A 27,396-nucleotide genomic window follows, 5' to 3' on the forward strand; every position below is an offset into this window, starting at 1 on the left:
CCTCTTTCCATCCTCTCTCCTCCACTCCGCATACTCTTCCCTTCCCTCCCTTTCTTCCCTCTCATCCTCTCCTCCCTTTCCTCCCCTCCTTTTTCCCTCCCCTTCCCCTTTCCCTTCCCCTCCCCTTCCCTCCCCTTTCCCCTTTCCCCCTTCCCCACCCCACCCCTCCCCCATTCCCCCTCCCCCTCCTCTCCTTTTGCCTTCTCACCTCTCACACCACACACACTTCATACATATCACACACAGCATATACATCACACACATCTTACACCACACACAACTCAAAGACACTATGCACATCAGGCACACCTTTCACCCCAAACCTCTCACATGACACACACACTGCACGTATCACACACACCTCACATCCACACACTACATGCACTGAACACATCTCATATTTCCTCTTTCTCTTTTCTCCTATCTCTCATATTATTCTCTCTACCTCTGCTTTCTCTATTATCTCTCTCTTTCTCTCTTCTTTTCTTTCTCCTTTCTCTTTTTCTTCTCTCCTTCTCTTTTTCTTTCTCTTTCTTCTTCTCTTTTGTCTTCCTTCTTTGCTTTCTATATTTCTTTCTCTTCTCCCTTTCTTTCTTCATCTCCTTCCCCTCCCTCCCCCTTTTCCTTCCCCTTCCCCCTCCTCTCTTCTCCCTTTCTCTTCTCACATCTCACACCCCCCACTCACCTCATACATGTTGTGGTAATCTCTGAGTGGTTAGACTCAGTTTAACCCTCTCTGGGGGAGATTCTACAAAAAATCAGCAGAGTAGCAAAAGCAAAAGCCTTCAAATGCAACAGTTACTTACACGGGGTGAGCAAAGAAAAGCCTTTCAACTTAGGATGGCAATGGAGTGCAGAATCTCAGTAAAAGTTCAAAAAGTATTTATGCAGGTAAAAAGAATTCCATTGTAGACAGAAAGGCTTGGGAGCTGTCTAGTCTACTCTAGACTGGTTTCTAAGGAAAAATAAGAAAGGAAAAATAACAAACATCTAAATAGTTACATCTTGCCAGGAGAGATGGCGAGATGTTTCTTGTTAGCTAGAAGAACAAAGGGAGAAGACTGAACCAAAATAGTTCCAACCTCATGGTCCAGTTTATTGGGGCCATAAAAGACATTCTGACCAATGAGAAGTTAGTGTCCCTAGAGATTCACATTTCTACTAACTTCAAAGTAAGTAATGTGACGTAAACAGGATAGAGTGAAACACAGTAAAGCCTATCTAGGCATGCTTTGGAAACAGGGAAAGGATTCCCTCAATCTAACTCTATCATCTATCTGACTACATTTAGACTTGAATAGTCCAAGGTGATTCCCAACAATACACATCACACAGAGCACATACACCACACACATATTACACTACACAGAACTCAAAGACACACCTTTCACCACAAATCTCTCACATGGCACACACACTGCATGCATCACACACACCTCACACCCACACACTACACACACAGAACACATCTCACATCTGATATCTCCTCTTTCTCTGTTCTCCTATCTCTCATATTTTTCTCTCTAGCTGTGCTTTTTCTATTATCTCTTTCTCTCTTCTTTCTCCTTTCTCTTTTTTTTCACTCTGTCTCTTTTGTCCTTTTCCTTTTCTTTCTCTTTCTTCTTCTCTTTTGTCCTTCTTTTCTTTCTCTTTCTCTTTCTTCTCTTTTATCCTTCTTCTTTGCTTTCTTTTCTCCCCTTTTTTCTTCTCTTCCCCCTCCCTCCCCTCTCCCCCTTTCCCCCTCCCCTCCCCTCCCCCTTCCCTCATTCTCCCTTCCTCTTCCCTTAACCATACCCATGTTCTGCCAGAAGTTATGTGGGGTCCCTTTGAGTCAAAAAGGGAGCAACTAATGCAGAGACCTTCTTCCCAAAATACCATCTGATTTCTGTGGTCACTAGTAGGTGAAAGGTAACTAATATGCTTCTGTTAGACTGGTTTAATTCTCTGGGGGATTTGCTCTGAAATCGCCCTGTGCCAGGAAGGATGCAGGGGTTCATGTGTCAATGTATAGATTTGCCTTGACTAGTTTGCTGCCTACCTCATGGGGAGGGGGCAATAATGAGGCGTGTCAATTCCGTGATTTAGTTTTGCCTTGTGTTCTTATGTGCACTGATGCATCTTTATTGGAAATATGTTTTACGTGAATAAAGTATGGAATATGCTCACGAAGACTATTTATTTCACCAAAAAACATTATTCAAACTAATAGTATGGTACCAAAATGGATTTATTTGTAAACCAGAGCCAAAAAACCAATGGCTTCATTTCCCCAGGAATATGGAGCTTACAGCAGATAGTGTTTTCTGCTATGGAAAGAACAGTAGGGGCCTCCTCTTTACACTGATCGGAGCATGTGGAAGCACTAAGATGTATTGGCCATTTTTCTATATTATCTACATAGTTAGGTATACTCATTAAATTCGCCTTCTCTGGTGAACATGACTCACCTCCGCTCAGATCATTGGAAAAATGGATTTCAAATGGCTCAAGCCTGGGAGTTGCAGTCATCACTCATCATCCACAGTCCAAGTGGTCTTGAAAGGGCTTCTTCACTGATACATCCAGTGCCTGCAAGATAGAGGTTCAGCCAATAGACATGACTAGCTGTTCTATCTTGTTCTACTGTCCAAAACTAGCAAGCAGATGATTCATTTGTGCACTCAGTTTCAATCAAATCCTCCATGAGTTCTAAGTCCATCCAGCCCTTACCTCCACTCATATATGGATCCCACAGGGAAATTGGACTCCCTTAGGCATTGTTTTCCTCTTTAAAATGATTTCAGGTGGTAACTTCCTTCCATCAGCTGTAATGACAAGCGTTATGGTGCAAATCTAATGTTAGCACTCACATTAAAACTGTTGCTGAAACTACACTGTAGAATTAATACAATTTGACACCACCTTAACAGCAATGGCTCAATGCTATGGCATTCTGAGATGTGTGGTTTTGTGAGATATTTACCCTTCTCTGTGAGAGTTCTGGTGTCACAACAAACTACAAATTCTAGGATTTCATAAGATGTAGCTATTGCAATTAAACTGGTATCAAACTGCTATGATTATGCAGTGTGAATGGTTTCTGTGACTGGATCTACATTACTGTCTAATCCAGTTTCAGAATCCAATCCTTTTGGAGGAATTTGGAGTCATATGGTGCAGAATACCTGTTCAAAACCTAGGATGCTGCACCAGTTTGTGTTTGCCTAAGAATGCTGGGAGGGCATGATTCTGCCCCTCCTCTCTCTCTTAAACCTCTTTCCAAGGGCCTGTCCAGACAGTACCTTTATCCCAGGAGCTCCCACAGCAATCAGGAGGGTGGCCAGACACCGTTCCCTGTAAACCCGGAAGCAGTCACTACAAAAGACAAAAAAGCAAGATCTCCAGGTGTGGGAACATTGTGGTTTTTAGCCAAATATCTGAATCTTCGTATGTCTGTGCAATTGGAAATCTCAGAATTTTTAATTTGGGTTTGTTCCCAGGTTTTAGATGTTTGTTCCTGATGGGTCGATTCCTAGAAAGGAGGTGACACTTGAATAGATGGCAAAAACTTTGTCCTGGGAAGAGGACCTTCGTCCTTCACCTGTTTAATGAAGTTTGTGGCAAAAAAATGAAGTTCCTGGGGTGCAACAAGTACTTTCACATTAGGTAATAAACAATGAAACAGGAACAGACACTTTCAAATCAGGAACAGAATGTCATCATTACTGTAATTAATCAGACCTTGGTGTATGGCCATCTGTGCAGACAGTTTTCGTGGTGTGCTTGTGCCAGGGAACAACAGGATGATGTTGCCGGGTTATACATGTCAGTTCCTCATTGGGTGTATGCTGACAACATGGGTACAGTTTAGTAAATGCCAAAAACTTACCACTGGCTGTTGGGGCATGGATGTGCTGGAGAGGAATGCCACATTAGCACCGCTGCCGCCCTTTTTTCTTGCGCACAAGCAAGAAGCCTGACCTTTTGCTGCAAATAGTATTTGCCTTGTTTCTTTAGTCACAAATGCTGGAAGAGGAAACCCTGTCTTCGTTTTAACCGTCGTGTCCCGAGCGGCTGTGTAAATCCGTTCAGGGAGTGCTGTGGTTTTTAATTCAGGGGGTGCTGTGCATGGGATGGGGGGGGCGCTGTAAGGAAATAGTTTTCAGAGAAAGGAAACCTCACTTATTTGCAATAGAGAGGGGCAAAGTGGGAAATAGGAGGAAGGAGAAAACGGGGGGGGGGGGGGGATTTTGTAGACCTCCAGTCTCTTTCATCATGTTTGTTGGATCTTTAGATGTTTCTAAATCTTGTTTGATTCTTCCATACCCAGTCTCTCTTCTTGGTATTAATAGTTTCCCTTTGTATTTTTCCATTAATTAAATTATCATTTTCATTTTTTCTTGTTTCAAAGAATCCTTAAATGGAGTCCAGCCTGTTTTTTTGGAGGGGGGTTGCCTTGATAATTTTTAAGTTTTTGGGTCATATTGTCTATACTTATTATGTCTAATGAGAATGCATGCCCAGTGTGGAACACATCTCTCCACGTTAAAACAGTGGATGTGGCTCTTAATAAGACATGCCGCCTCACCACAGGATGCCTACACCCTACACCACTGGAGAAACTATTGTGTTTAGCCGGTATTGCACCACCTGACATCAACTTCGAATATCAACCAGCACGCCAATGCCTTACATCAAAAAATAGCTTTCTAAGATCTACAAAGATACTCGCAGGAAGACCTCAGCAAGTGAGAGTCCAAAAGTGGCAGGCTAAAACCCGGAAACTCAATCCATGGCTAAGAGCGGATGAGAGACTCCCCCCTGAGCACACAGAAGATTGGGCAACATGGAAGGCACTGAATAGACTACCATCGGAAGCCCCTGGTGCAAATCCCACTCTCAGAGTCAGAGGAAGGCAAAGACGGCAGCCTCCCTCTTCAGGAGCCTCCCAGCATGGCCCCCATTCTTCTCTTTCTCCACAACCGTCTTCCCAGGACCCCCACCCCCAACAGACCCCCTCCCCCTCTGATGTCCCCATCCCTCCCCCTCCCTCCCTCCCTCCCCCTCCCTCCCTCTGATGTCACAATGTCTCCCCAGGCGATTGGACGGTTGCTGCCTCTGGGGCTCTTCCAGCTTCCTCTGGCCTCATTCTGCCCTCGTCCTCCGCTCATCGCTGCCCTGCCCTTAGCCTGTCCTTGCCTCCCATTGCGATTCTAGTATTTGTGTTTAGTTTTGGTTTATTGGTTTGTTGTTGTTGTATTTGTTGTAGTTGTTGTAGTTGTTGTTGTATTTGATATTTGTTCTTATTATTGGTTTGTTTGTGTATTGTTAGACTGTTAATTGTTTTTGTTATTGAGTGTGTTTTTTTGAATATATTTATTTGTAGTATTTGTTAGAGTTTAGAATCTTAATTATTTAGCTTTTTTCTCAGATATAGTATACATTTATTTTATTTTATTTTATTTATTGGTTTGTATTCTTTTTATTTTATTTATTTTATTTGCCGTATTTTCTTTTATTATTTATTATTTGGCTGTTTTTGGTTTGTTTTGTTTTTGTTTTGATTTTGTTTGTTTTTGTTTTGAGTTTTGTTTCTGTTTTTTTGGAATTGTAATGGAGGCATACGACCTGCTAAATACTGGCTGCCTGCTTCCCGAGATCCGGTTGATCTATTTGCGTCACCCCCCTGAGCCCGAGGAAGCCCCCGTCAAGTGGCCAGGGCCACCCGTCCATCCGAAGCGGCCAAGCAGGCAGAGGCGCCCCTTATGGGAACTGTCCCCACGAAAAGCCTCCCAAGCGGAAGTCCTGAGGGAGAAGGTCAAGAAGCAGCGGGAGGAGAGGCAGCTCCGAAGACCGACACGGCAGGAGCCCCCTGCCTTACAAAGCAAGCCCCACGGGCTTGGGAAGACCGGCAAGGAAGGCCAGAAGGCACAGCAGGATTCCATCAAAAAGGATCTCCGGCCAGGGTTTGTGCGCCGGATGGCCAATGTGGAAGAGACAGAAGTCAAAAGGCAACAGTCCTTTCTCCCGAAGATGCCTCTGAGCACGGAACAGTGGAGCCCGCCCAAAATCATTCCTCTGCCTCGAGCCGGTCCACGCCCTCCTCCCGCAAAAACCCTCGCACCTTCCCCTCCCACCTGGCCAGTGACCTGGATGTACCGTCTCCCACCCTTGATCTGAACGTCATAATTCGCAGACCATAATTATCTGATCGATGGGCAACCCTCAGGCAGCGAAGCATTCATCTGAGCAAAAGGAGGAAGAAGCGGCAGAAGTTAGAGAGTAACATTAAGGATCCTCAGGAAACAAAGGGTCCATCCAGCAACATAACAAGAGAAGAAAGAAAAGCCATTTGAGAAAAAGGCCCTGGAAATAGCACCAAAAAAGCCCCTGTATTGTTCCGATATTTGGATGACACCTTCACCATTTGAAGTCATATAGAAGAAAAACAGAACAGGTTCCTGCATCACATCAACAACATCCACCCAAACATCCAATTTACCTTGGAAAAAGAAAATGAAGGAAATCAACCATTTCTAGATGTCCTAGTCATCAGCAAACCAAATCAACCATTGAGCCACACGGTTTACAGAAAGACTACGCACACTGATGGATACCCAGATAAAAACTCCAACCATCACCCAGGTCAAAAAAACAAGCACAATTAAAGGATCTGCAAACCCCACCTGCTCCAATGTGAACTAAACCACCTAAACTGTGCTCTACCGGCTAGTGGGTATTCTACGACAGACATCAGGAGAGCTGCAAGAAGAAGAAAAGCCACAAGAACAAAGACAAAGATCTACCAGAAAGAAAAATATTTTTACCATAGGGAAGCTGATGAAGAAACACAACCTCCAAACAATATACAGACCCACGAAGAAAACTGAACAAATGCTACATTCAACAAAGAATAAGAAGGATCCTCTAACTACTACAGGAGTCGACCGTATACAATGCTGCTGTGGACAAGTCTACACAGGGACCTCAAACGAAGCGCTCGGACACAAATCAAAGAACACAAAAGGCATTGCAGACTAATTCAACCAGAGAAATTAGTTATAGCGGAATGCTTGATGAACCAACCTGGACACAAAATATTATTTGAGAACACACAAATACTAGACCACTCTGACAGCCTTTATGTCAGACTACACAGAGAAGCCATTGAAGTCCATGAGCAGGTGGTCATTTCAACAGGAAGCAGGAAACCGTGAAAATGAACAAAATCTGATTACCAGTATTTTAAAAAATCAGAATCAAGAACACCACTCGGAAACAGAACTCCAGACAGCCTCCAGGCAACAAAGCCCAGGCTACCTCTATGCAGATACTCTCACTGATGGACTTTACAGGTTCATGACTAGTTTTGTTTTGAAGGGATTTGGAGGGGTTTATACTTTTTCAAATAGGGCAAATGGCAAATGCAAATGGGCTTGAAATGGGCCACTGTGTATCCCAGGGGGTGGAGTATAGGGGGCACTCGCGGAAGACTATTGTTATCTCGAGGAGGCAAGCTAGGTGGGGTGCACAGTCGTCCCATTTTTCTATACCCATTGCCCCTTTAAAAGAAACCCTGAAGGAATGAAATCTCTTTTAAGGGAAAAATGTCACCCCCCCCCTTTATTATGCCTAATTAGAACGAATTGGGATGGAATCAGAGGGAGTCCAGCTGGTTGATGTAAAACGGATGTGATCCATTAGATATGGCATTTTCCCTCTCCCGAAATTGAAGTCTGGAAAAACAGAATGGGATCCCAGCCGAAAACAGGACGGATTTTTCCTGAATTGCACACTCCTGACATAAACCCATGTGAGAGCATGCACAACTCAGCCCACATTGTATGAGTAGGTTGTTGCTCTCTGACATTGTGTATGTTGTCAAAATTCAATAAATTGTTACTGTTAAAAAGGAAAAAGTGGAAAAAATAAAATTGGAAAGACAAAAAAGCCTCTTCTGAATGAGAGAATTTATTATTTTTGTTATTCGTTATCATTTCTTGCAAGGTGTCATAAAAAAGGGCTACTAGCAAATCCCATTTCAGCCTCTCTATGCACATTCAAAGAAATCTTGAACAGCTCAATTCAAACTAGTAGCCCTTACATCATCAACTAGGTACTGAAGTGTCTCCCTGTTTCGAGGTGTGCTGTAGCCTTGGCCTCAGTAATATTTCCCTTGGTCCTCAGGACGCTCACCATTGGGAGTGAAGGTGACGTGAGTGCCACTTCCTCTTCCACTGAAGCCATCTGGGGCCCCTTCCAAATGTTGGTGGCTCCATAAATCAGTATCTTAGGTTTCTGTCCTGGGATCAACTGAAATAAGTTTATGTAACCATCAAGTGAAGAGGAAGCTTTGCTTGTCCCCAGAATTTTTCTGCAAAGAGACCGGAGTCTTAGTGACCACAATTTCTCCACTTGACCCCAGGAGAGAAATTAAGCATGCCGGACAAATGTTAATTATTACCTCAAATCGAAAAAGGAAACAGCATCCTCATAAAACTTACTTTTAAGATACTCAAGATGAACCAAATCAAATATATTTGTAACATGTTGTTGATACTGTTAATTCAGCAATTCCTCCTGTTTCCCAGAAAATATTAGAAGTGTCCCTATTTTTACTATCTTTTTACTATTTTTACTATACTATCAAAGAGATAATTTATGAAGAGTCAAATATGGAAGTCTATGCAAATCATCAGGAGATAGAAGAAGGATCAATGTCTCCTCCCAGAGGAGCTTTATTCTCCTTGAAAGGCCCCAGAAACACCTGGGTTTAAAGTAGATGAAGTCTCAGGAGGGATCTTGAAAACAATTTGCCACCACAAGACTTACTCTGTGATATGTAAACTTAATATTTTCATAAAGAATGTATTTTATCACAAGATCTTCATCTCCAGTTTTCTACAGAATGGCATTTTGTATCTTTTGAATGGCAAATATAAGTTAAATGTTAGGTTATTATGTAGAAAAGTAAGGTCTGTGCAGAGTGAGTGATTTCTGGGTGATTACATTTGCCCAGGTTTTCTTCATTTGTTTTCATCCAAACATATAAATGATTCAGATTTAAATAAATTACTGTTTGATGTTTTCTAATCAAACATATAACAATCAATATTAAAGTGGCTTATGTTTTGGTTGGATTGTGTTAATCGTCCCGAGTTGGTTGTGGCAGTGTGGCAAATCTTTCATTATTTTGAGCTTGCTCTTATGCTCCTAAAGCAGTGATTCCCAACCTTTGGCCCTCCAGGTGTTTTAGACTTCAGCTCCCACATTTCTTAACAGCTGGTAAACTGTCTGGGATTTCTGGGAGTTGAAGTTCAAAACACCTGGAGGCCCTAAGGTAGGGAACCACTGTCCTAAAGCATAACACGCATCACAATGCCTAGAGTGCAGTTTGAAATGCATCAAGTGTGTATGACCTGGTGCTGACATGTAGCTGCTATTGGAGGCATAGTTGCCTACTTATCTCTCCAGGCACTCCAGTATGTAAATTCCTAGGCTGTGTTGTTGTTTCACAGAAAACACTGTGCTGGTTTTGATGGTATTGGAGAGAAAACAGACCCAGTTTCCTTATCTTTCCAGATTATCTGATTTGATAATCTGGATTATATGGCAAGTGTAGAAGGGTTCTATGTTGATGTCCCAACCTTTAGTGAGCAAGACATTACACCATGTAACGTGGTTTTTGTTCCAGAGTTAGAAATGATCAATTGTCATTTCCCAGTTGGTTCGATCACAAAAATATGGAAAAAGTTGATTCAGCTGCAAAAACTTGGTTGCGATTTCCACATCATTAAGGTTTAAAATGGCATATTTTCATTAAGGAAAATTACAAAGAAAGTGCTTAGACTGAAGGAAATATTGCTACCCTCAGCCACAAAAATAGAAGGTTCTGGAGTATATCAAGTACTTTCAATGTAAGTACTGAACAATTAAAAGGGGAATAACACTTTGAAACAAGGAATAGAACATTTTTCCAATTTTGTTACACAGAGGGTTATCAATGTAATTTTGGTTTTAAAAGATATTTTATACACCAAATAATACAGACTGAATATTGACTCTTGTATATGATCTTTGGTTTTTTTGGCCCCTTCTACATTGCTATATAAAATTCACATTATCTGCTTTGATAATCTGGATTATATGGAAGTGTAGAAGGGCCCTCAGCAAGCATCCATGCTGTTTCTCATAAATCCCTTCTACACTGTCATATAATCCATATTATCAAATTAAATAATCCATTGATTGTCTTTGAACTGGGTTATCTGAGGCTACACTGCCATATAATCCAATTCAAATCAGATACGATTTTTATGGCATCTAGAAGTATTTACATTCAAAGATTAGTAAACAAAAATAAAAAAGCAGCATGTTTATTTCTCAAAATAAACCAACTTGTAAAGACAGGAATAACACAAGATATTTATTATTTAAATAAATCCCTGAATATCCGATGACACTGATGTCATCTAGAAGTATTTACATTCAAAGATTAGAAAACAAAAATAAAAAGCAGCATGTTTATTTCTCAAAATAAACCATAAACTCTCAAAATAAATCATAACATAAACTCGGGAATAAATTATTTAAGGGGTTGTTTGAGTTCAAACAAGCCAGTTCCTCCCTTGACAACTTTCCCTACAACCAGGCAAGCGGAAGGAGATTGAAGTTCATCATGTGAGCCTAGAACAAAAGAAATTGAAACTGTTTATTCATATTTTAGGATATACAAAAGATATCTCACACTAAAGACATGCTATAAATAATTTAGACAAGGGGTAAGAAGTTTGTGGCCATCCAGATGTTGCTACTGATAACTCTGGATGTTTATAAGCAATGTTTTGGATATTGGGTGCTCCCCTCTTTTCTTGGCTCTAGGGCAGTGGTTCTCAACCTGGGGTCCCCAGATATTCTTGGCCTACAACTCCCAGAAATCCCAGCCAGTTTACCAGCTGTTAGGTTTTCTGGAAGGCCAAAAACATCTGAGGACCCCAGGTTGAGAACCACTGCTCTAGGGAAAAGGGCCTAAAACTCTTGTAAGATACACAGTATGTGGCCCAATGACCATTATTTGATTCTAAGAACTATGTACTGCATAAAGATAGTCAGTTCATATAACTGTCATTATCATGGCACTGAATGCATTCATGTTTTAAATACAGAACTCTTGCATTCTCATCCAAGATTTAAATGATACTCTCAAAACCAGATATCATCCTGAAACAAGAGATCAAAGATTTAGTCTCCATTTCTGTATTTTCAATCTAGAATGTTGGTAGTTGAAAGAATTTAACCTGCCATGTGTAGTGTACATTTCAACACAAGGTTTATATAACAATGCAAGTCAGAAGACATAAAATGCAATAAAAACCAGGTGCTATTATGAGAATAGTTACCCAGCATGGTTGCTTCCTTTAGAAACTTGTAGCTTGTCTCAAATGTCATTTGCTGCAAGGGGGATGAACTGGACTGTATCCCATGCCGATTGAGTGGTTTGTAAATACCTTCAAAACACATGTAATCAGACACCAGAGAGAGATGCCGAGGATCTACCACAATTCCTGTTAAGAAAGAACGTAGAGATTACTGAGAGATGGCTATGGTGAGAGGTAAGGTGAACTTCAGCAAAGCCTATCACCCCACATCTTCATTTAAATCTCATTAAAAAATATGAAATCCTGAGGTTACTGTATCATATGCTGGGAGGAAAAATCCAAAGCAGCCAATACCCATATACGCTACTTTATGAGCACTAAATCCCAGCAACAAAAGTGAATAGTGGTTACATCAAAGGTTGGCAACTGCCTGGGGTCGGGAGCCTGAACCGGTTCTCCTCACAACCTGTATGGGGGTCACATCTTATTAAGGTTTTTTGCTGGGAGGTAAGATCACCAAGGTATATACACCTTGTTTTCCAGAAGAATTACTATTCTGACTGTTTGCTGCACCTTATTTTCAGAAGTGGTGATTTAGGATAAGGGACAGGTTTTGGTAAAAATCGGGGATATAGGAGCAATGCATGCAGCCCACAGCTATTTAACAGGAACATTTTCAGCATTTGGGGTTGTGGAGGGGAAGTGGTGAGGCACTTCTACACTGCATATCTCTATGGCAGATGTTATCCATCTTATCTAAGAATGATGAGGCAGCTCTAAGCCCAACACTCATTTTACACAAACACTATCAAAATATGTAAAACAGGCTAAATATGAAGCATAGTAAAGGTAAAAGTTTCCCCTGACGTTAAGTCCAGTCGTGACCGACTCTGGGGGTTGGTGCTCATCTCCATTTCTAAGCCAAAGAGCCAGCGTTGTCCATAGACATCTCCAAGGTCATGTGGCCGGCATGACTGCATGGAGCGCCATTACCTTCCCGCCGGAGCGGTACCTATTGATCTACTCACATTTGCATGTTTTCGAACTGCTAGGTTGGCAGGACCTGGGGCTAACAGCGGGCGCTCATTCCGCTCCCGGGATTTGAACCTGGGACCTTTTGGTCCGCAAGTTCAACAGCTCAGCGCTTTAACACACTGCACCACCAGGGGCCCCTAATATGAAGCATATGACCTCTTATATTACAGAAGACAATACAAAGCCCAAAATACAAAAATAAGGAGTCCAAAGTTTATCCTTAAACTCTTTTCTTGCTAGGCTGCAATTCATTGACACTAGAGTGACTGCAGTTAAAAGGGGTAACTGCATGGAGATGAGACTGTGATGTTTTCCACTGTTGATCCTGTATTTCATTGTGTACCATCTTCTGTTTAGTTAAACAAAACAGAAAGCTAGGTAAGAAGGAAATTCAAGTTTTTCCCAGCAGCCCATGGTTTGCATTTTGAATTAGATCTAATGTTATTTACAACTGTCTTACCGTAAGCAGCAAAGACATCTTTAATCTCCTTCTCAAGGACTTTCAAGGCGGCTTCAATGCCATAGGTACTGGCCACTGCATGAATGTCATTACAGTAAAGCTTGTTCACGTCTATAATCTAAAATAAAATGAGTACAGAAGGTCACAGCTAGTTGATGCCCATAGCCCTCCCCGACAAATGATTTTTATGAATAGATAAAAGTATGGTGAACAGAACATTACTGAAATGCTTTTAATGTAAGCCACTTTGAGTATCCTTATGGAGAGAAAAAGCAGGTTATAAATAACAACAACACCTCCCACAGAAACCTTGATTCAGTTTTAAGAGCAGGAGTGAGGAAGCAGAATGAGAGGTGGGACATCTTAATGAATTATGATGACTACCTCAAGTCTGGAAACTGAACTTTTCATATTCCCAGTCTTAAGAGATATTTACAAGCTGCCAGTTTGAATTTATCATTTTCATTAACTTCAAGCTATATTATAGCGTGTAAGCTGTATATAGCTTTGAGAAAAAAGGAGAGATAACACTATATAACACAAGCTTTGTTCCTGGGTTATAAATGTTATTTCCTAATTGGTTCTATAATAAAAGATGGAAAAGGTTTATTAAACTGCAAAAACTTTGTTTTTGCTGGACATCCTGCACCATATTTTGCTATAGTTTTTCAACGAGTATTTCCCAGTCTCAACCAATTCAACATAGTTTGTGGCAGCCTCCAGCCTCTGGAGTATAACAACTACTTTCAAAGTAAGTACCGCACAATTAAACACTTTCAAAACAGAAATGGATTTTTTTCCAAATGTTGTTAGATAGTGTAATACATTTAGGAAGGAGTTTAAGCAAATGTTTCAATATTGTGAGTTACTGCCTCTGTTCAACTGAAATTCTTTTCTTGATGCTGTGTGCTCCCCCTTGACAGAAAGCACTAGGAAGATTAGACAATGAGAATAAAATTGTCTAATCTTGTCTAACCACCTTGAGTCCACATGGGGAGGTAGGGCAGGATACAAATAAAGTTTTATATTATATATTCTATTATAAATCTCACTTTCTAAGATACTCTGTTCAAAGACAAAAGATGTTTCACCACTCCCTTCCATCTCCAAACATGCTTACACTTTACCTTCTTTGAGCATGCAGTCAAACAAAGGTAAGACTCACTAAAAAGCAGTTATTGTAGATTTTCTTAAGAGAAATCAGTCACCACTGACCTCACAGTGGTCAAGTTTTAAGTTAAATCAAACACTTTATGACTGCCTTTAAAAGCAGCAATGGAAGTTGCAGGTTTCATCTATGTTTTTTCTCTTTGTCACTCTAATGGGAAACACAGAATCTATCATTACGTACATCAGCATAGCGGAACAACTCTGGGAGATTTATTCCTTCAGTCTGTAAAGTGAGCACCACCTCTCCATTTTTATTGCTGGTTTCATTCAGGAGACACCGAGTAATCCCCTTTGTCTCATGGATAACAATGTTATTTGCCAGAGATGTCACAAGTGAGGGAAGATCGAAATACTCCTTTATCAGAGGAAGCTTCAGTGAAATCTAGATGCAAACACAGTGGAAAGTTGTACTGTTAAAAGGAGAATCTTCAGCCCACTGGGATCAGTCACACCCAAAAAACCAAAATCCCATTCTTATGCCCCCAAACATTTTGAAGTCTTCAATGCCCGAGACACATGGAATGCAGTTCTAAATAGATTCATTGGAAAATATGCTCACTGAGCTCAGTTAGTGTAAAAATTTATAAACCGATTTCCATTTACTGCTTAGTAGTACTTTGTTATGTTTTCTAGATCTTTTTTACTGTTTTATTTGCTGCATATATGGTTTATAAATGCTATTTTAAATAATTGCAAAAGCAACATCCAATTACTACATCTGTATGCTACCTTTCGTTTATAGAACTGAAGGCAGTTTATATTATTTTCCTCCCATTCTACCCTTACAGTATGTCACGTAGAGGCTGAGGCCACTTCTACACTTTCACATAAAATCCAGATTATATGGCAGTGTACTCATATAATTCAGTTCAAAGCAGATCATGTGGATTATCTGCTTTGATAATCTGGATTATATGGCAGTTTAGAAGGAGGCCGCGAGAACCAACAACTGAAGATCAACCAGGGAATGTAACAACATCAAGGATCCTTGAGCCTAGTGAAATACTCCTAAATGCTACACCACATTGGCCCTCATATTTCACCATTTTATTTATATTATTGTATAACACCTTGAGGTCTTGGCAATAAAACGTTAAAACAGTGAATAACAAACTTTTTTTCCTCTTGTAGCCTGAGAACATCTGTATAAACATTTTCCTCCCATTTCCAGACCCTTACCTCACACCACAGTTCATTATCAGTGTCATATGTATAGCTCTCAATAGCACCGTGGCTCTCCAAAACAGCACTAATTCTTTGTTGTGCAAATTCATTTGGCTCCTTCTTTTTTTTATGGCTCTTTCTTCGAAGAGGGCAAGGAGCTGAAGGCTCATCCTGACTTTCAGGTTCGTCTGGATTCACTTCATTCTCCTCTTGTTCTAGAATGTCCTCATCCTCTGTCTCATTAGCATCGTCACTCTCATAATCAACCTGTGACAGAAAGGCTCAAATCATATATACACTAGTGTAAAAAAAAAGCAAATGGGACATTTTTGTGCTTATTAATCCATTCATCATTTTATTGGTGGCCTCCATTGTATGGTTATATATGCTTATCGCCTCCGCTGAACCCCAGTATCAATAAATATAGGACATCATAAAGCAATGTCACTGAAGAGTATCAAATTAAAAAGAAGATCTATTAAAAATGCAAAGTGCCCTTGGTATTCATAAGGGTTTGGTTCCATGACCCACCATAGATACAAAATCTGTGGATCCTCAAGTCATAGACAGACAGTGTGTGTCAAAAAGATGGTCTCAATTTGAAATCACTGTATCTTTGAAACCATGAACCACACAATGAATGAAACTCTTATCATTTGAAAGGGTGGGACATAGAGTTTCAAATGATTACCGCTTTATGCCTCTCCCAGTGCACAAACAGCTCCTAGTCTCAGTCATTCGCAATATGGCGACCACACAACATAAAGCCTAAGGTAACACATCCTCCATTTGCAGAGTTATTTTTAGATATGTTTCTGGCTCAAAATGGTTAGTAAAACTTGATAACTCATTAAAGCTATGGACAGTTGAGTCCGTATATGCAAAATCTGTGGATATGGAGGATTGACAATAAAATCATAGGGCCAGGGAAGGCAAAGTGTGCCCATCCATTTTTATATCAACAGTACTGTAGATATAATTGAGATCATTAGATACCTGTGCTTCAAGGAGTCTATCAATCAGGCCCATAATATCTCCAGAGTCTGAAACTGTATCTTTACCATATATAGTAAATCATATAACCATTCCAATGTGAGCCAGTTCCCCATCCTACCAAAATGTTATATGATTGTGCTCTTAATTTGATTACTCGTGCAAGGCTACTAATGTGACTTTCTTAAAAATCCTCAGCTTTGCATAAAGTCTGGCTATATCATGCATAAAAAAATAGAAAAACAACACTTATTTATGGGATATGAAGCCACTACAATCTGCGCATTGAGATTTCAAGTACTGTAGTGTTAAATTTGCAAAAAACAATCTTCAAGCCCTGTTTGCTCATAAAGGTTTATAATGTTTATATGGAACTAATATATAAAGATCTAATTACTCTTTCAACATGGGAGAAAAGTCCTTGGAAAGTTACTTTTTTTGCTCCTAAAATCACTCAGCCAGCACGGTCTACATGATTCTAGGAACAATACTTAAAATGTGCATCTTGCAAGCGTTTTCTTCAATTGAACCACAAATAGGATTTCCACTTAGCTAACAGTCACGAACAGTCTCTCATATATATATTCAATTCAAAATGGGATATATATGTAAATTGTATCAAAATTCTTATCAAGGATTTTTAATGGTTCTTTGCCCGCATGAAGTCCCCAAGACCCAACCTCAACAGTATGTCATTACCTCCTCTTCCTGGTTAGCTTTTCTTTTTGCATCTGCTGCATCTGCATCCTCTTCGCCTGTTTCACCATCTGGAACTCTTCCTTCTTCCTCAGGTTCAGCTTCATTGTTATCCTGTGCCAAAAGACAAAGGACTGGGTCCAGGAATCTCTGTTTGGATGGGCAATTCTGATCTTTTCATGGTGAGGATTGAAAGCAGCTCTGGTTAGCTAAAATCCTCCATGAACAAACAACTAAATTGTGCAAAACGTCCTTAAATTTGAAGTGGCACTAATATTCAGAAGAGGAATGAGGAACATTTTTTCAGCCCAAATGATGCATTCCTTTATGATAGGCAAACCCTGTGCAAAGGAAAGTATTTATCTAGACTTGGAATTAGGTTGGAAAATTAGGCTTGTGTTTTGTCAGTGAAAGACTTCCCACTCCAGACTAACTGATGTTTCCATATATATGAAGAAAGAGCTGTCGTGCCAATGGATATTAGTGTACATGTTAAAACAGAATGCATGCGCAGAAGGGAGGCCACAAACACCAATTTCCCGCCCTGTTTAGGAGATAACTTATTTAGTAGACTAACAACATATAATATAATACAGCTATTCTAAAAGCAAACCAGATGCTTTCCACCATTAAATAGGACAATAAATATTATTTTGCAGAAGCATTAATAGAAGGTAGGCAGATAGAAGTTGAAAACTGAAGAATAATTTAAAATTCCTCAGCTACTTAGGTAGTCAGGCAAACAACCCCAGTTACTCACAATTGAACTAGTTCTCTTTAACTACAAGGCTAAAGCACTAGCATTTTCTTTAACTACATTTTTAGCCTTGTATTTGGATCCTATAAAATGTTAACAATAGCACAAGACATTTCCAGGAGAAAGTGTATTAAACAATTTTGAAAACTTTATCATCATCTGTGCACAAAAAATGTTCCTAAATTTAAGAGCATTTCATCAGTTCAAGACAAAGAGAATGAGCCATGGATAAAAATATTTTTTAAATATTCATAAATATTAGATATTCTAAACAATGCAGGCTATCAAAGATTCACAACCCTGATTCAATTAAATGGACTAGACTGTTACCTGGTTTTCCTGGGAGGCAACATTTTCCACACCGTCATTTACATCTCTCTGAGCTGCTCTTCGAGTACTGACAGTGTTGTATAATGCCAACTTTGAAGACTTCTTTTTAATTGTTTCTAGCAACATTTTAAAGAATCTATGTGGGAGGAAGTAAGAAGACAGTGCAGATTTATTTTGGATTCCAGACTATGTACAATCACAGCACAGTGTACTGTATGCAAAGTGTGTTCTCTTCTTGGATTCATTGGACAAAGGAGGAAAAATCTTTGAGGCATCAGCCCTAACATCAGCATCACATTTATCACCAACCTTTGGACTAGACAATTTTCAAAGAGCCTCATTAACTAGTAAGTTTACAGGATTGCCTAGGTTCACATAAACACATTTTGTGTATCTACAGAATGATTGTCCTGGTATAGAATCTAGTCTATTTATGGTGATATATGATGTTATTTTATGTGATGTGTTTAATAATGTTTAATGTCTTATTAGGGGAGGGTCAACTTTGATGATTTATACTGTTTTTTATCAAGGGCATTAAATTGTTGCCAACACTGTGAACCGCTCTGAGTCCCCTTCAGAGTTGAAAAGGGCAGTATATAAATACTGCAAATAAATAAATAATAATAAATATAGGTTGGTGAGAAAACCTTGAAGGAGTTGTGGTGAATATAAAGTACTATATAAAAACTGATTGAACTAAATAGGGAATTCCTAGTGTAAATTCAAAATGAAGGAAAACAATTTTCATCTCATTACCTGATAAATTCCCTATTATATTTAAATAGCTGGTAAACTAAAACTACCGTTTGGTGGTTTAGGAATCATACTTTATTAATTTTGTGATTCAAGACCTCACTGAGACTTATAAAGGCACAGACAATACCAAAAATGTTTTGCTTGTTTTTTTACTTCTGTAGCTTGACAGCAAATTCTGGAGAAGCAATAAACACGAGTGGATACTGACCGTGACTCCATAAAGCGCAAAATGTCACTTGGCTTCACATATTTCTCTTCCCGGTAGCATTCATATGGTAGAAAACTAAATCTGATGGTGTAGAAACGGTGCTTGTTTTGCATCTCCTCCAAACGCAGAGACTCTTTGGTGTCAATCTTTTCTAACACCTGAAACAGTAAGAATAACAAACAAACTCAGATGGATGCCAACTGTGTCCTTACAAACACAAAAATACATTTTTCCTTTGTGGTGTCTAAACTCTTATCTCCAACAATATTGGAAAGGAAATGTGTGTGTTTTTAAGGCCTGGAATTGATTCACTGCCCCACTGACATGTGAACCACTGCTGCCTAAATCTACCTACCAGGGATATAGTTCAATTGCCTTCTCCAGCTTCTCCGGAATATTCTTACCCTGTAAAACCTTAACAGTATTGTAAAAATAAAGTTTTGGGTTTGTAAAGTGCTCAACAGGAGCACTCTCATTAGGATTCTGAGAGACAGTTTGTTTTGCATCTCCACATATAGATTAACTCTTGATTCAAGACCTAGAGATTCCATCATTTCTTGAAATTAATACTATAGTGTGTGCAGGAACAATATCAAAAGAGAAGACGGGGGCTGTGAAGAGTCAGAATCCAGTCAATCGATGTTCCTTGTTTAGCACCTGCATATCCTTGGGAAAGGGAATCAGCAGATATTCCTACTGATGTAATTGGTTATTCCTATTATTATTATTATTATTATTATTATTATTATTATTATTATTATTATTATTATTATTATTATTGTATGACACAGCAAACAAGATAGATATGCTGGATTTCGTATCACAAAATCACAAGTCGAACACTTCCCAAGTGTCTAGGACTGTGTGATGTATTTTCGGATGATGCGTGCAGATCCCAGTAGGGTGGCCTTTTGCAGTTGGCAGATCGTGATTTTGTCAATGTGTATTGTTTCCAAATGCCGGCTGCGATCTTTTGGCATGGCACCCAATGTGCCATTCACCACCGGGACCACCTGCACTGGTTTCTGCAAGAGTCTTTGAAGTTCAATCTTGAGGTCCTGATAGCGGCTGAGTTTTTCCTTTTGTTTTTCGTCAATGCGACTGCCACCTGGGATGGCAACATCAATGATCCAAACCTTTTTCTTTTCCACAACTGTGATGTCTGGTGTGTTGTGTTCCAGAAATATGTCATTATTATTATTATTATTATTATTATTATTATATATTATATCCCGTTTCTCCTCTACCACAGGAGACTCAACATGGCTGTGTTGTGTTGCAAGGACACTAACAACAAAATGACTCTATTTGGTTCTATTCTATATATATATGCAAACAAATATCTTTTCTCTTCAGCGTTCCAGTTATGGTAATTGGAGTGATTCCGATTAGTCAAGTCTATATAATGGAGTCCTATGAACCGTGACTTACCTCCCCTAAGCACACTCTTGTAAGCTGTTTCTTGAGCCGTTTTGCTCTCTTGTGAGCTTTCGCAGTATTCAGTACAGGAACGCTCATCATTGGCGTTTTAATATTCGCACTGGCTACCATCAGGATCTCCCTCAACCTGTTGGAAAGAATTGTTGCACATTTATCTGCAAGGATGCCAAACATTTTAATTCGTAACAGACAAAGTTTCTGGCAAATGTAATGTTATTTGCATAGCTAAGAAGAAATTCAACGTATCTGGGAGTGGCAAGATAGGGGGAGGGAGGGAAGCTCTGTACTAAAATATATGACGGATTTTGTTAATTCCCAGGATAGTTGAGAAATAAACAAGGAAACCTATGCAAAGAAAAGCAATAACAAAGGGAGGACGAAGAGGGAAGAGAACTGCCAAGAATGTAGATTGAAGTTAGAAGGGGCAATGCAACCAAAGGCAGGCTTGTGCACAGCAGATATACTTGAGCAGAAGCATTATTTCACGAGCCTGAAAAGAAAAATACTGGTTTCCTTCTGAGGATTTAGTTGTTTCTATGTCAAGGTTTTTCCAGGCGGCCAATGGACAAGGTTGGTTGTAAAGCTTTTATTCCCTTCTAAATAGCAGGGGAGAATAAGCATAGAGAAAACAGACGCAGAAGGACAAAATTAGGCAAGTGGTCAGCAGAACAGCAGGAGACTAAAGAGCAATGAGGTCTTGAATCCCTTGAGGGAGAGGGGGTGCGGTATAAATAAAATGCATTGTTATTATTACTGAGAAGAGAGAGAACCATAACTGGGTCAGCAGATTCTGATATGAAACCAAACCCATATATCATGTGACTGCTTCTTATTCTGGGCAACATGAAATGTTAATCCAAGCTACAGAAAGTGAATAATTAATTAGAAAATAAAACTTGAGTGAGCTTCTGGAATTTGGCAAGTTAGAAACTCCAATTAGTTCAAAACATGGCAGACAGGTTGGTTATAGGAACATCTAGGAGTACCCATATTAATAATAATAATAATAATAATAATAATAATAATAATAATAATAATAATAATATACTTTATTTATATTCCACTCTATCTCCCAGAGGGGACACAAGAGTGGATTACAGGTACATATATGGCAAACATTCAATGCCGTTATACAATTGACGAAGACAGACAGTACATAAACAAGAGGCAACGCTTCTCTCTTTTCATCTCCAGCACCCAGCTGTGCTCAACTCAGCCATGGGGAGGTGCTGTGGTTTCATTATTCAAGCTGAGGAACCTGACGTCCATGGATACCTTTCCTGGTTGAATTTTTGCCGGCATATTTTTCAGGGCGCCTTTTACCTCCCCGCCAATTTATCTACTTACATTGTTGTTTTCAAACTGCTAGATGAGCAGAAGATGGGCTGATGACAGGAACCCACCCCGACCCAGGCTTGAACTGCCAACCTTCCAGTCGGCAGGATCTTCTATAGCTGGCGGTTTGACCCACTGTACTAGCCTGGCCCTGCCTCGCTGCCAATTCGTTTCTCGGCAAAGTACTGGTTTTGACCTGGTTTGGATCCAGGTTGCTAACAGAATCACCTTCTCCTGCACAATCGGGCCTTTAAGACACTAGGTCCTCTGGGTGATGCTTCCTCCAACCAGCTAGAATCTGACTGGTGACTGTCATCCAGAGGACCTTTTCATCAGCTGCACCAAAACTGTTGAATGACCTGCCAGAAGAGCTCCAACAGGTAAATGAGGTGTTGGAATTTAAAACACAACTGAAGACTCAAATCTTCCGGCAAGCCTACCTAGTCAATTCTAAATCATGAGTTTTGATTTATATTCTACTAGCTGTGCCCGGCCACGCATTGCTGTGGCCAAGTATGATGGTATGGGAAATAAAGTATTGAGGAATTGGTGGTAGTTAAGGTAAAGGTTTTACCTTACATTAAGTCCATTATAAATGGGTTATATAGCTGTGTGGAAGGGCCACGAGTCTACACTGCCATATAATCCAGTTAAAATCAGATAATCTGTATTTTATAGGCAGTGTGGAAGAGGCCTAAGTGAGGCCTAACTCTGCCTGTTCCCTGAGCTGAGTGGGTTGCTAGGAGAGCAAGTGGGCGGAGCTTAGCCTTCTAACTGGCAGCAATTGGATAAAAACAATTATTCCTCTCCCTCTAATTAGGACTTGATTTTTCTTTTCTTTTTGTTGTATGAACGTAGAGGCATGGATGAGGGGTTGTGCTGCCAAGTTTAGTGTTTCTGGGATGAGTAGTTTTGTTGTTTTGTCCTAGGACAAAATTTCATTACCCTTTTATATCTATAGATTGTCACTATATGTCAATTCTGTATCTGTTTGTTAAAAGGGATGTGTGTGAGTGTGTATGTAATTTATTGTATATATTTTATGTTCAAATGTTTTTGAACTTGTTGTACCCTGCCTTGAGCCATCAGGAGAGGTGGGTAATAAAACAAATGTATTATTATTATTATTATTATTATTATTATTATTATTATTATTATTATTGTCAATAGTGATGCACTGCTTTCTAGTGCAACATTTCTCTGTGTAAGTATCAATATTTACAAATGTTTATATTGGTGGTTTTTTAAATGATGAACTCTATCTCCATGTAAAACATATGGAGATAGTTCTAGTAAAGCACATATTTCCTAGATAGTTCCTTCTGTGACAGAGAAATTGTTATTTTCAATAAGTTGGTTAAGCACACAAAAAAGACAAGATCTTACCTGGGTATACCAAGTGTGACATTCATTTCTCCTCTTCCAGCAAAGTGAAATGTGTTCAGAGTCATCTGTGTGGAGGGTTCCCCAATACTTTGAGCAGCAAGGAGACCTACGGCTTCTCCTGGGTCACAGAGTGATTGCTGCCACTTTAAATGCAGCAAGTCCTTTAATCTGATGAAAGCAAATAAAGAGTGAGTAATTTAGATTATAAATTTATAAGCTGCATTTTTGGATGAAATGGGTGGACAAGTGTGATAGGGGCCCTATTTTCTCCCACTAAGCAGATCATACCCCCCAATTCAGCTAAATGTAACCTGTAGGTACAGTACAACCTTCATATCTGCAGGGGGACATGTATCTGAACTTACTATGGAGACAGGAAAGTATGGATAATAATGAACTCTTTTCAAATGATTGGCTTCTGCAGGAAGTTACCAGGCTTGCTCTGAAGGACCTATAAGATTCCTAGAGAGGAGTATTCTCTAAGAATGTGCTAGGTTCTCCAACACAACTTTATCATATACCATACAGTTACCTGGAGGATCCAAGAAAAGACTTTTTTTGTCAGATGCAGGTCAGCAAAACCATGGATACTACTGATATAGTGCTACAACACAACACTAAAATGTTTGTGTCTTGCTAGCCCACATTCACCATCCTGCCAATGCTGATACTACTAAAAAATCCAGAGGGATAGGAGAAAAAACCAGTTCTGATTGGATGTAAAAAGGCTTTGAAAAAGAAGCTTCTCTGCCAGTGGCTTTGTTAACAGAGTTATGTCTGTATATTGCTTCAAGTGTTGTTGAGAGGCAATCAACAACAGTCTGATGTATTTCTGTATTAACTTGGAGATATGCTTTATCGTTATGCTGCTTGCATATATTGTTTTAATGATTTAATTTATGGTTGTATGTGACCATTTTTAGATGTGTAATGTTTTTATGTGAGGCACTGATGTGAGGCATTGATTTTTTGCCATGTATAATGCTGAACATTGAGTTCCCCCCAGGGATGAGAAAAGCGGTCTATAAATGAATAAATGAATGAGATTTTCCTGCTTCTTGCAGGGGGTTGGACTGGATGGCCCGTGAGGTCTCTTCCAACTTTATGATTCTATTATTCTAATTAAATAAATAATACCAGTATGTGCATGGTAAACCAGCCCTTTGAAGATTTATGATTAGTATTATAATTGTGTCCTATGAATGAATCTAAGTAAATGGATGTAATCCAGAAAAGCCAATGCTTAAATAAAGCTTGGTCTTAAAGGTAGTTCAATGCTCCTGTTTTTCTTCTTCCCCACTTCTTTTTACAACTGATTTTTTCCCAAATCAACCAAGGTTTCTGTTGAGATTCTGCAACAGGATTTTCTCTTGTCAAATAACTGAGACCCAAGGTATTACTCAGTAAGTATGGCAATCTGGACCCCAACTAAGAAATTCTTATAGAAAACTAAAATGACTACCTCTGAGAAGAAAGTTCAGATTTGCCACAGCTAAGGTCATTCTGAGTGTCCCACTCTCCAGTAAAATTCTCTACTTTATTTTCAAATGTTTCTGATACGGAGCCAAAATGGATGTCTGGTCGCCAGACAGAAAGGCAAGGATCAGGGCATTTCGTTGTCTTTTTCAGATACTTCCGCCGACTCTTCTCATCGAGTTCATACCACATCTTCAACAGCTAAAATTGACAAAATTTTAAAAAAACAAAATAAGGTGCTTTTCCCCATCAGAAGTACTGTATCACATTTCTAAGACCCAAATGTATAAAGATCTGGATATATTGGATATGCAGTTTGTAAGCAACAAATTTACCTTAAAATTACAGAACAGCACAACTCCACATAAAGTTTACATATGTGGAATCAGATACAAATGCTCAATTGCTTTTAGAATAACCTGTAGAGTTGCAGGATCTCGACCATATACATGGTTTCCTGTAGGGATCTGTGCTCTTATACCAGCCGACTTTTTCCGATAGAATTGCAGAAATCCCCCTTCTCTTCTCAATGGCATCTGATGCTTGGCTTGCCATCTTTTGATGCATCTGAAGTGTCCATTTGCTTGCTCAGGGTCCATTCTTGACAGAATTTCATCAAAATGCTTGGATTTTTCTATCACCTATGAGAAACATATACAATCAACTAACTGAAGTTTGAGAATTTCTATCCTTTGAACTTTAAACACACACGTCTGCAATTGTGGGGGACTTGGAAACACTTAGTGGTGCCAAAGATCAACAAGAATCTGTCTCCAACAAGAGGCTTTTGCTTTCCTTGGAACAAGACAGATTTACAAGGGAAAGGCTGCTTTTTCTCTGCCTAAAACTAGGGCATCTATTACATTGTGGATTGCAGCCCTATTACTACTCTAGAATCTTTTTAACTTAGCTAAATCAGATTTATAAACAGCAATTGTCACATCTGTTTCATGCATTTTGGATGGTGTCTTGTACACTCAATGCAGAATAAAAGACCGACATAAGAAGAAAGTGGGTAGTGTTTTGATCCAGCTCTGTTTAAAGTATTTTTCTAAGTAACTTGCCTCCTATTTGACAGAAGGGAGATCAACACAAATCCCTGGACGATTGGATGGTGACAAGTAAGGAAGTTGGAGAAAGAAGGCTACTCAAAATAAAACATGAAGTGGGGCTAACTGCCAATATACACAAGAGTCAGCTTTTCACTTCAAAGTAAAACAGGAAGCACTAATCTGGAAAGTGTGGTCCCTTCTACACTGCCATATGGTCCAGATTATCAAAACAGATAGTCCACATTATCAGCTTTGAACTGGATTATATGGGTCTACACTGCCATATAATCTGAACTACGCTGCCAACGCTGTCTCACACTCAGGTCATAATGAACGATCAGACCTTCCAAATGCTTCATAACACACCTGTGGACATTTTATTATTTCAAAAAAATATTTCTAGTCAAAGATAATGCTTCACATTCCTACCTTGTGGTTTTCTGCAATGAAAGGAAACTGCTTGGGCTGTAAGAACTGTGTCTTGGGGATATCTAACCCATCTTCTCCATAGAAAAACTGAACTACGCTGCCATCGCTGTCTCGCACAGTCAGGTCATAGTGGACGATCAGACCTTCCAGATGTTTTATGACACACCTGTGGGCAGATTAGCATATGTCAGCAAAGGACCATATTGGATATATGCCATTTTGTCTTGTTCAAATAAATGTTAAAAACCTCTCAAGCTAGTGTCTTGAAAAGTGTGAGCAAGAAAACCTTAGAAAAGGAGCAGTAACTCTCATTAGTCTGAAAACCAGAAAGACTGGAATAAAACAGATCTTACCTTTGAAGGTATCCTGATCTGCTGGTTTTGACAGCCGTATCCACTAGACCCTCTCTACCAGCCATACAATGGAAGAAGAATTCCTAAAACACAATTACAACTTCTGTGAGAAAAAGATATGAGCTCCACCTAAGCATGCAACCACATGTGATGGCTCCAAAAATCCCATATTTCTAAAAGCAATTACTTAAATTCTCTATGGACTTCTACACATTCATATTCAAGGAGGAATCAATTAATTTATATTGCTTCATATATTTGAATATCATATCTTCTCTGAAGTTAAGTAAAGCCATACAAAGCAAGTAAAGCAGATAAACTTACCGAAGGTTTGATACCAGTGAGAAATCGACTTGCCACAAACCCCCCTGATTTGGGGGAAAAGTCATACGGCTGGAAACACGGCAATGATTTTCCAGATGGCATTAAGGGAGGCCTACGACCTTCTAACTCAATCTGACCCAGCAAGCAGGATATCTTTAAGGAACCAAGAGAAAAATTGTAAGACATAAACACTGGTGGAAAGGTAAGCAACATAGTTGAAACCAAACTAGTCTCTCAGTTAACACTATGAAAGTGGCTTTGGTCTCCACACAGAATAATAACCATTTAGAAATGCTGACCAAATTATTTCTGTTAAATCCTTATTACACATAAGTTGTGTGCAAAGATTTCCAGTGTTCGTCCTACTACAATGGCCAAAATTTTTCCAATTTCTTCTTTAAGTGCTGCCAAGATATAATGAAGAGCCAATGTGGCAGTCCTGAGTGCAGACTAGAGCTGCATTTACATTGTAGAATCAATGCAGTTTGATCACACTTTAACTGCCATAGCTCAATGCTATGGAATCATGGGAGTTGTTAGCACTATTTGGAAGTGGAAGGTAAAGAGGCAATAAAGCTAAAAGCCTCATGGTTCAATAGTTTTGAGCCCTGGGCCTTAAAGTGGCATCAAACTGCATCAATTCTACAGTGTAGATGTACTCAAAATCTCTGA

At 39.5% G+C, this 27,396-nt stretch overlaps 1 protein-coding gene across 2 annotated transcripts in view; it reads right to left on the reverse strand.

Annotated features, from left to right (window-relative positions):
- Positions 1-10,392: 10,392 nt before the first annotated feature.
- The window catches only part of polr1a (RNA polymerase I subunit A), a 38,844-nt gene continuing 21,840 nt past the window's right edge, over positions 10,393-27,396 (reverse strand). Inside the window, exons 20-34 of one of the 2 annotated variants that reach the window (XM_062957282.1) lie at positions 26,725-26,877; positions 26,401-26,483; positions 26,048-26,213; positions 24,986-25,207; positions 24,553-24,767; positions 23,091-23,258; positions 20,361-20,496; positions 18,930-19,087; positions 17,963-18,098; positions 16,879-16,989; positions 15,202-15,453; positions 14,204-14,404; positions 12,853-12,970; positions 11,379-11,543; positions 10,393-10,665 (exon numbers count right to left, since the gene is read on the reverse strand). In XM_062957282.1, the coding sequence (XP_062813352.1) occupies positions 10,565-10,665; positions 11,379-11,543; positions 12,853-12,970; positions 14,204-14,404; positions 15,202-15,453; positions 16,879-16,989; positions 17,963-18,098; positions 18,930-19,087; positions 20,361-20,496; positions 23,091-23,258; positions 24,553-24,767; positions 24,986-25,207; positions 26,048-26,213; positions 26,401-26,483; positions 26,725-26,877 (2,385 nt within the window). In that variant the 3' untranslated portion in view covers positions 10,393-10,564. The remainder of the gene's footprint in view (positions 10,666-11,378; positions 11,544-12,852; positions 12,971-14,203; positions 14,405-15,201; positions 15,454-16,878; positions 16,990-17,962; positions 18,099-18,929; positions 19,088-20,360; positions 20,497-23,090; positions 23,259-24,552; positions 24,768-24,985; positions 25,208-26,047; positions 26,214-26,400; positions 26,484-26,724; positions 26,878-27,396) is intronic. The other variant, XM_062957283.1, reaches the window with a different exon arrangement.

The sequence above is a fragment of the Anolis carolinensis genome, chromosome 6 (genome assembly GCF_035594765.1).
Source record: "Anolis carolinensis isolate JA03-04 chromosome 6, rAnoCar3.1.pri, whole genome shotgun sequence".
Taxonomy (NCBI): Eukaryota; Metazoa; Chordata; class Lepidosauria; order Squamata; family Dactyloidae; genus Anolis; species Anolis carolinensis.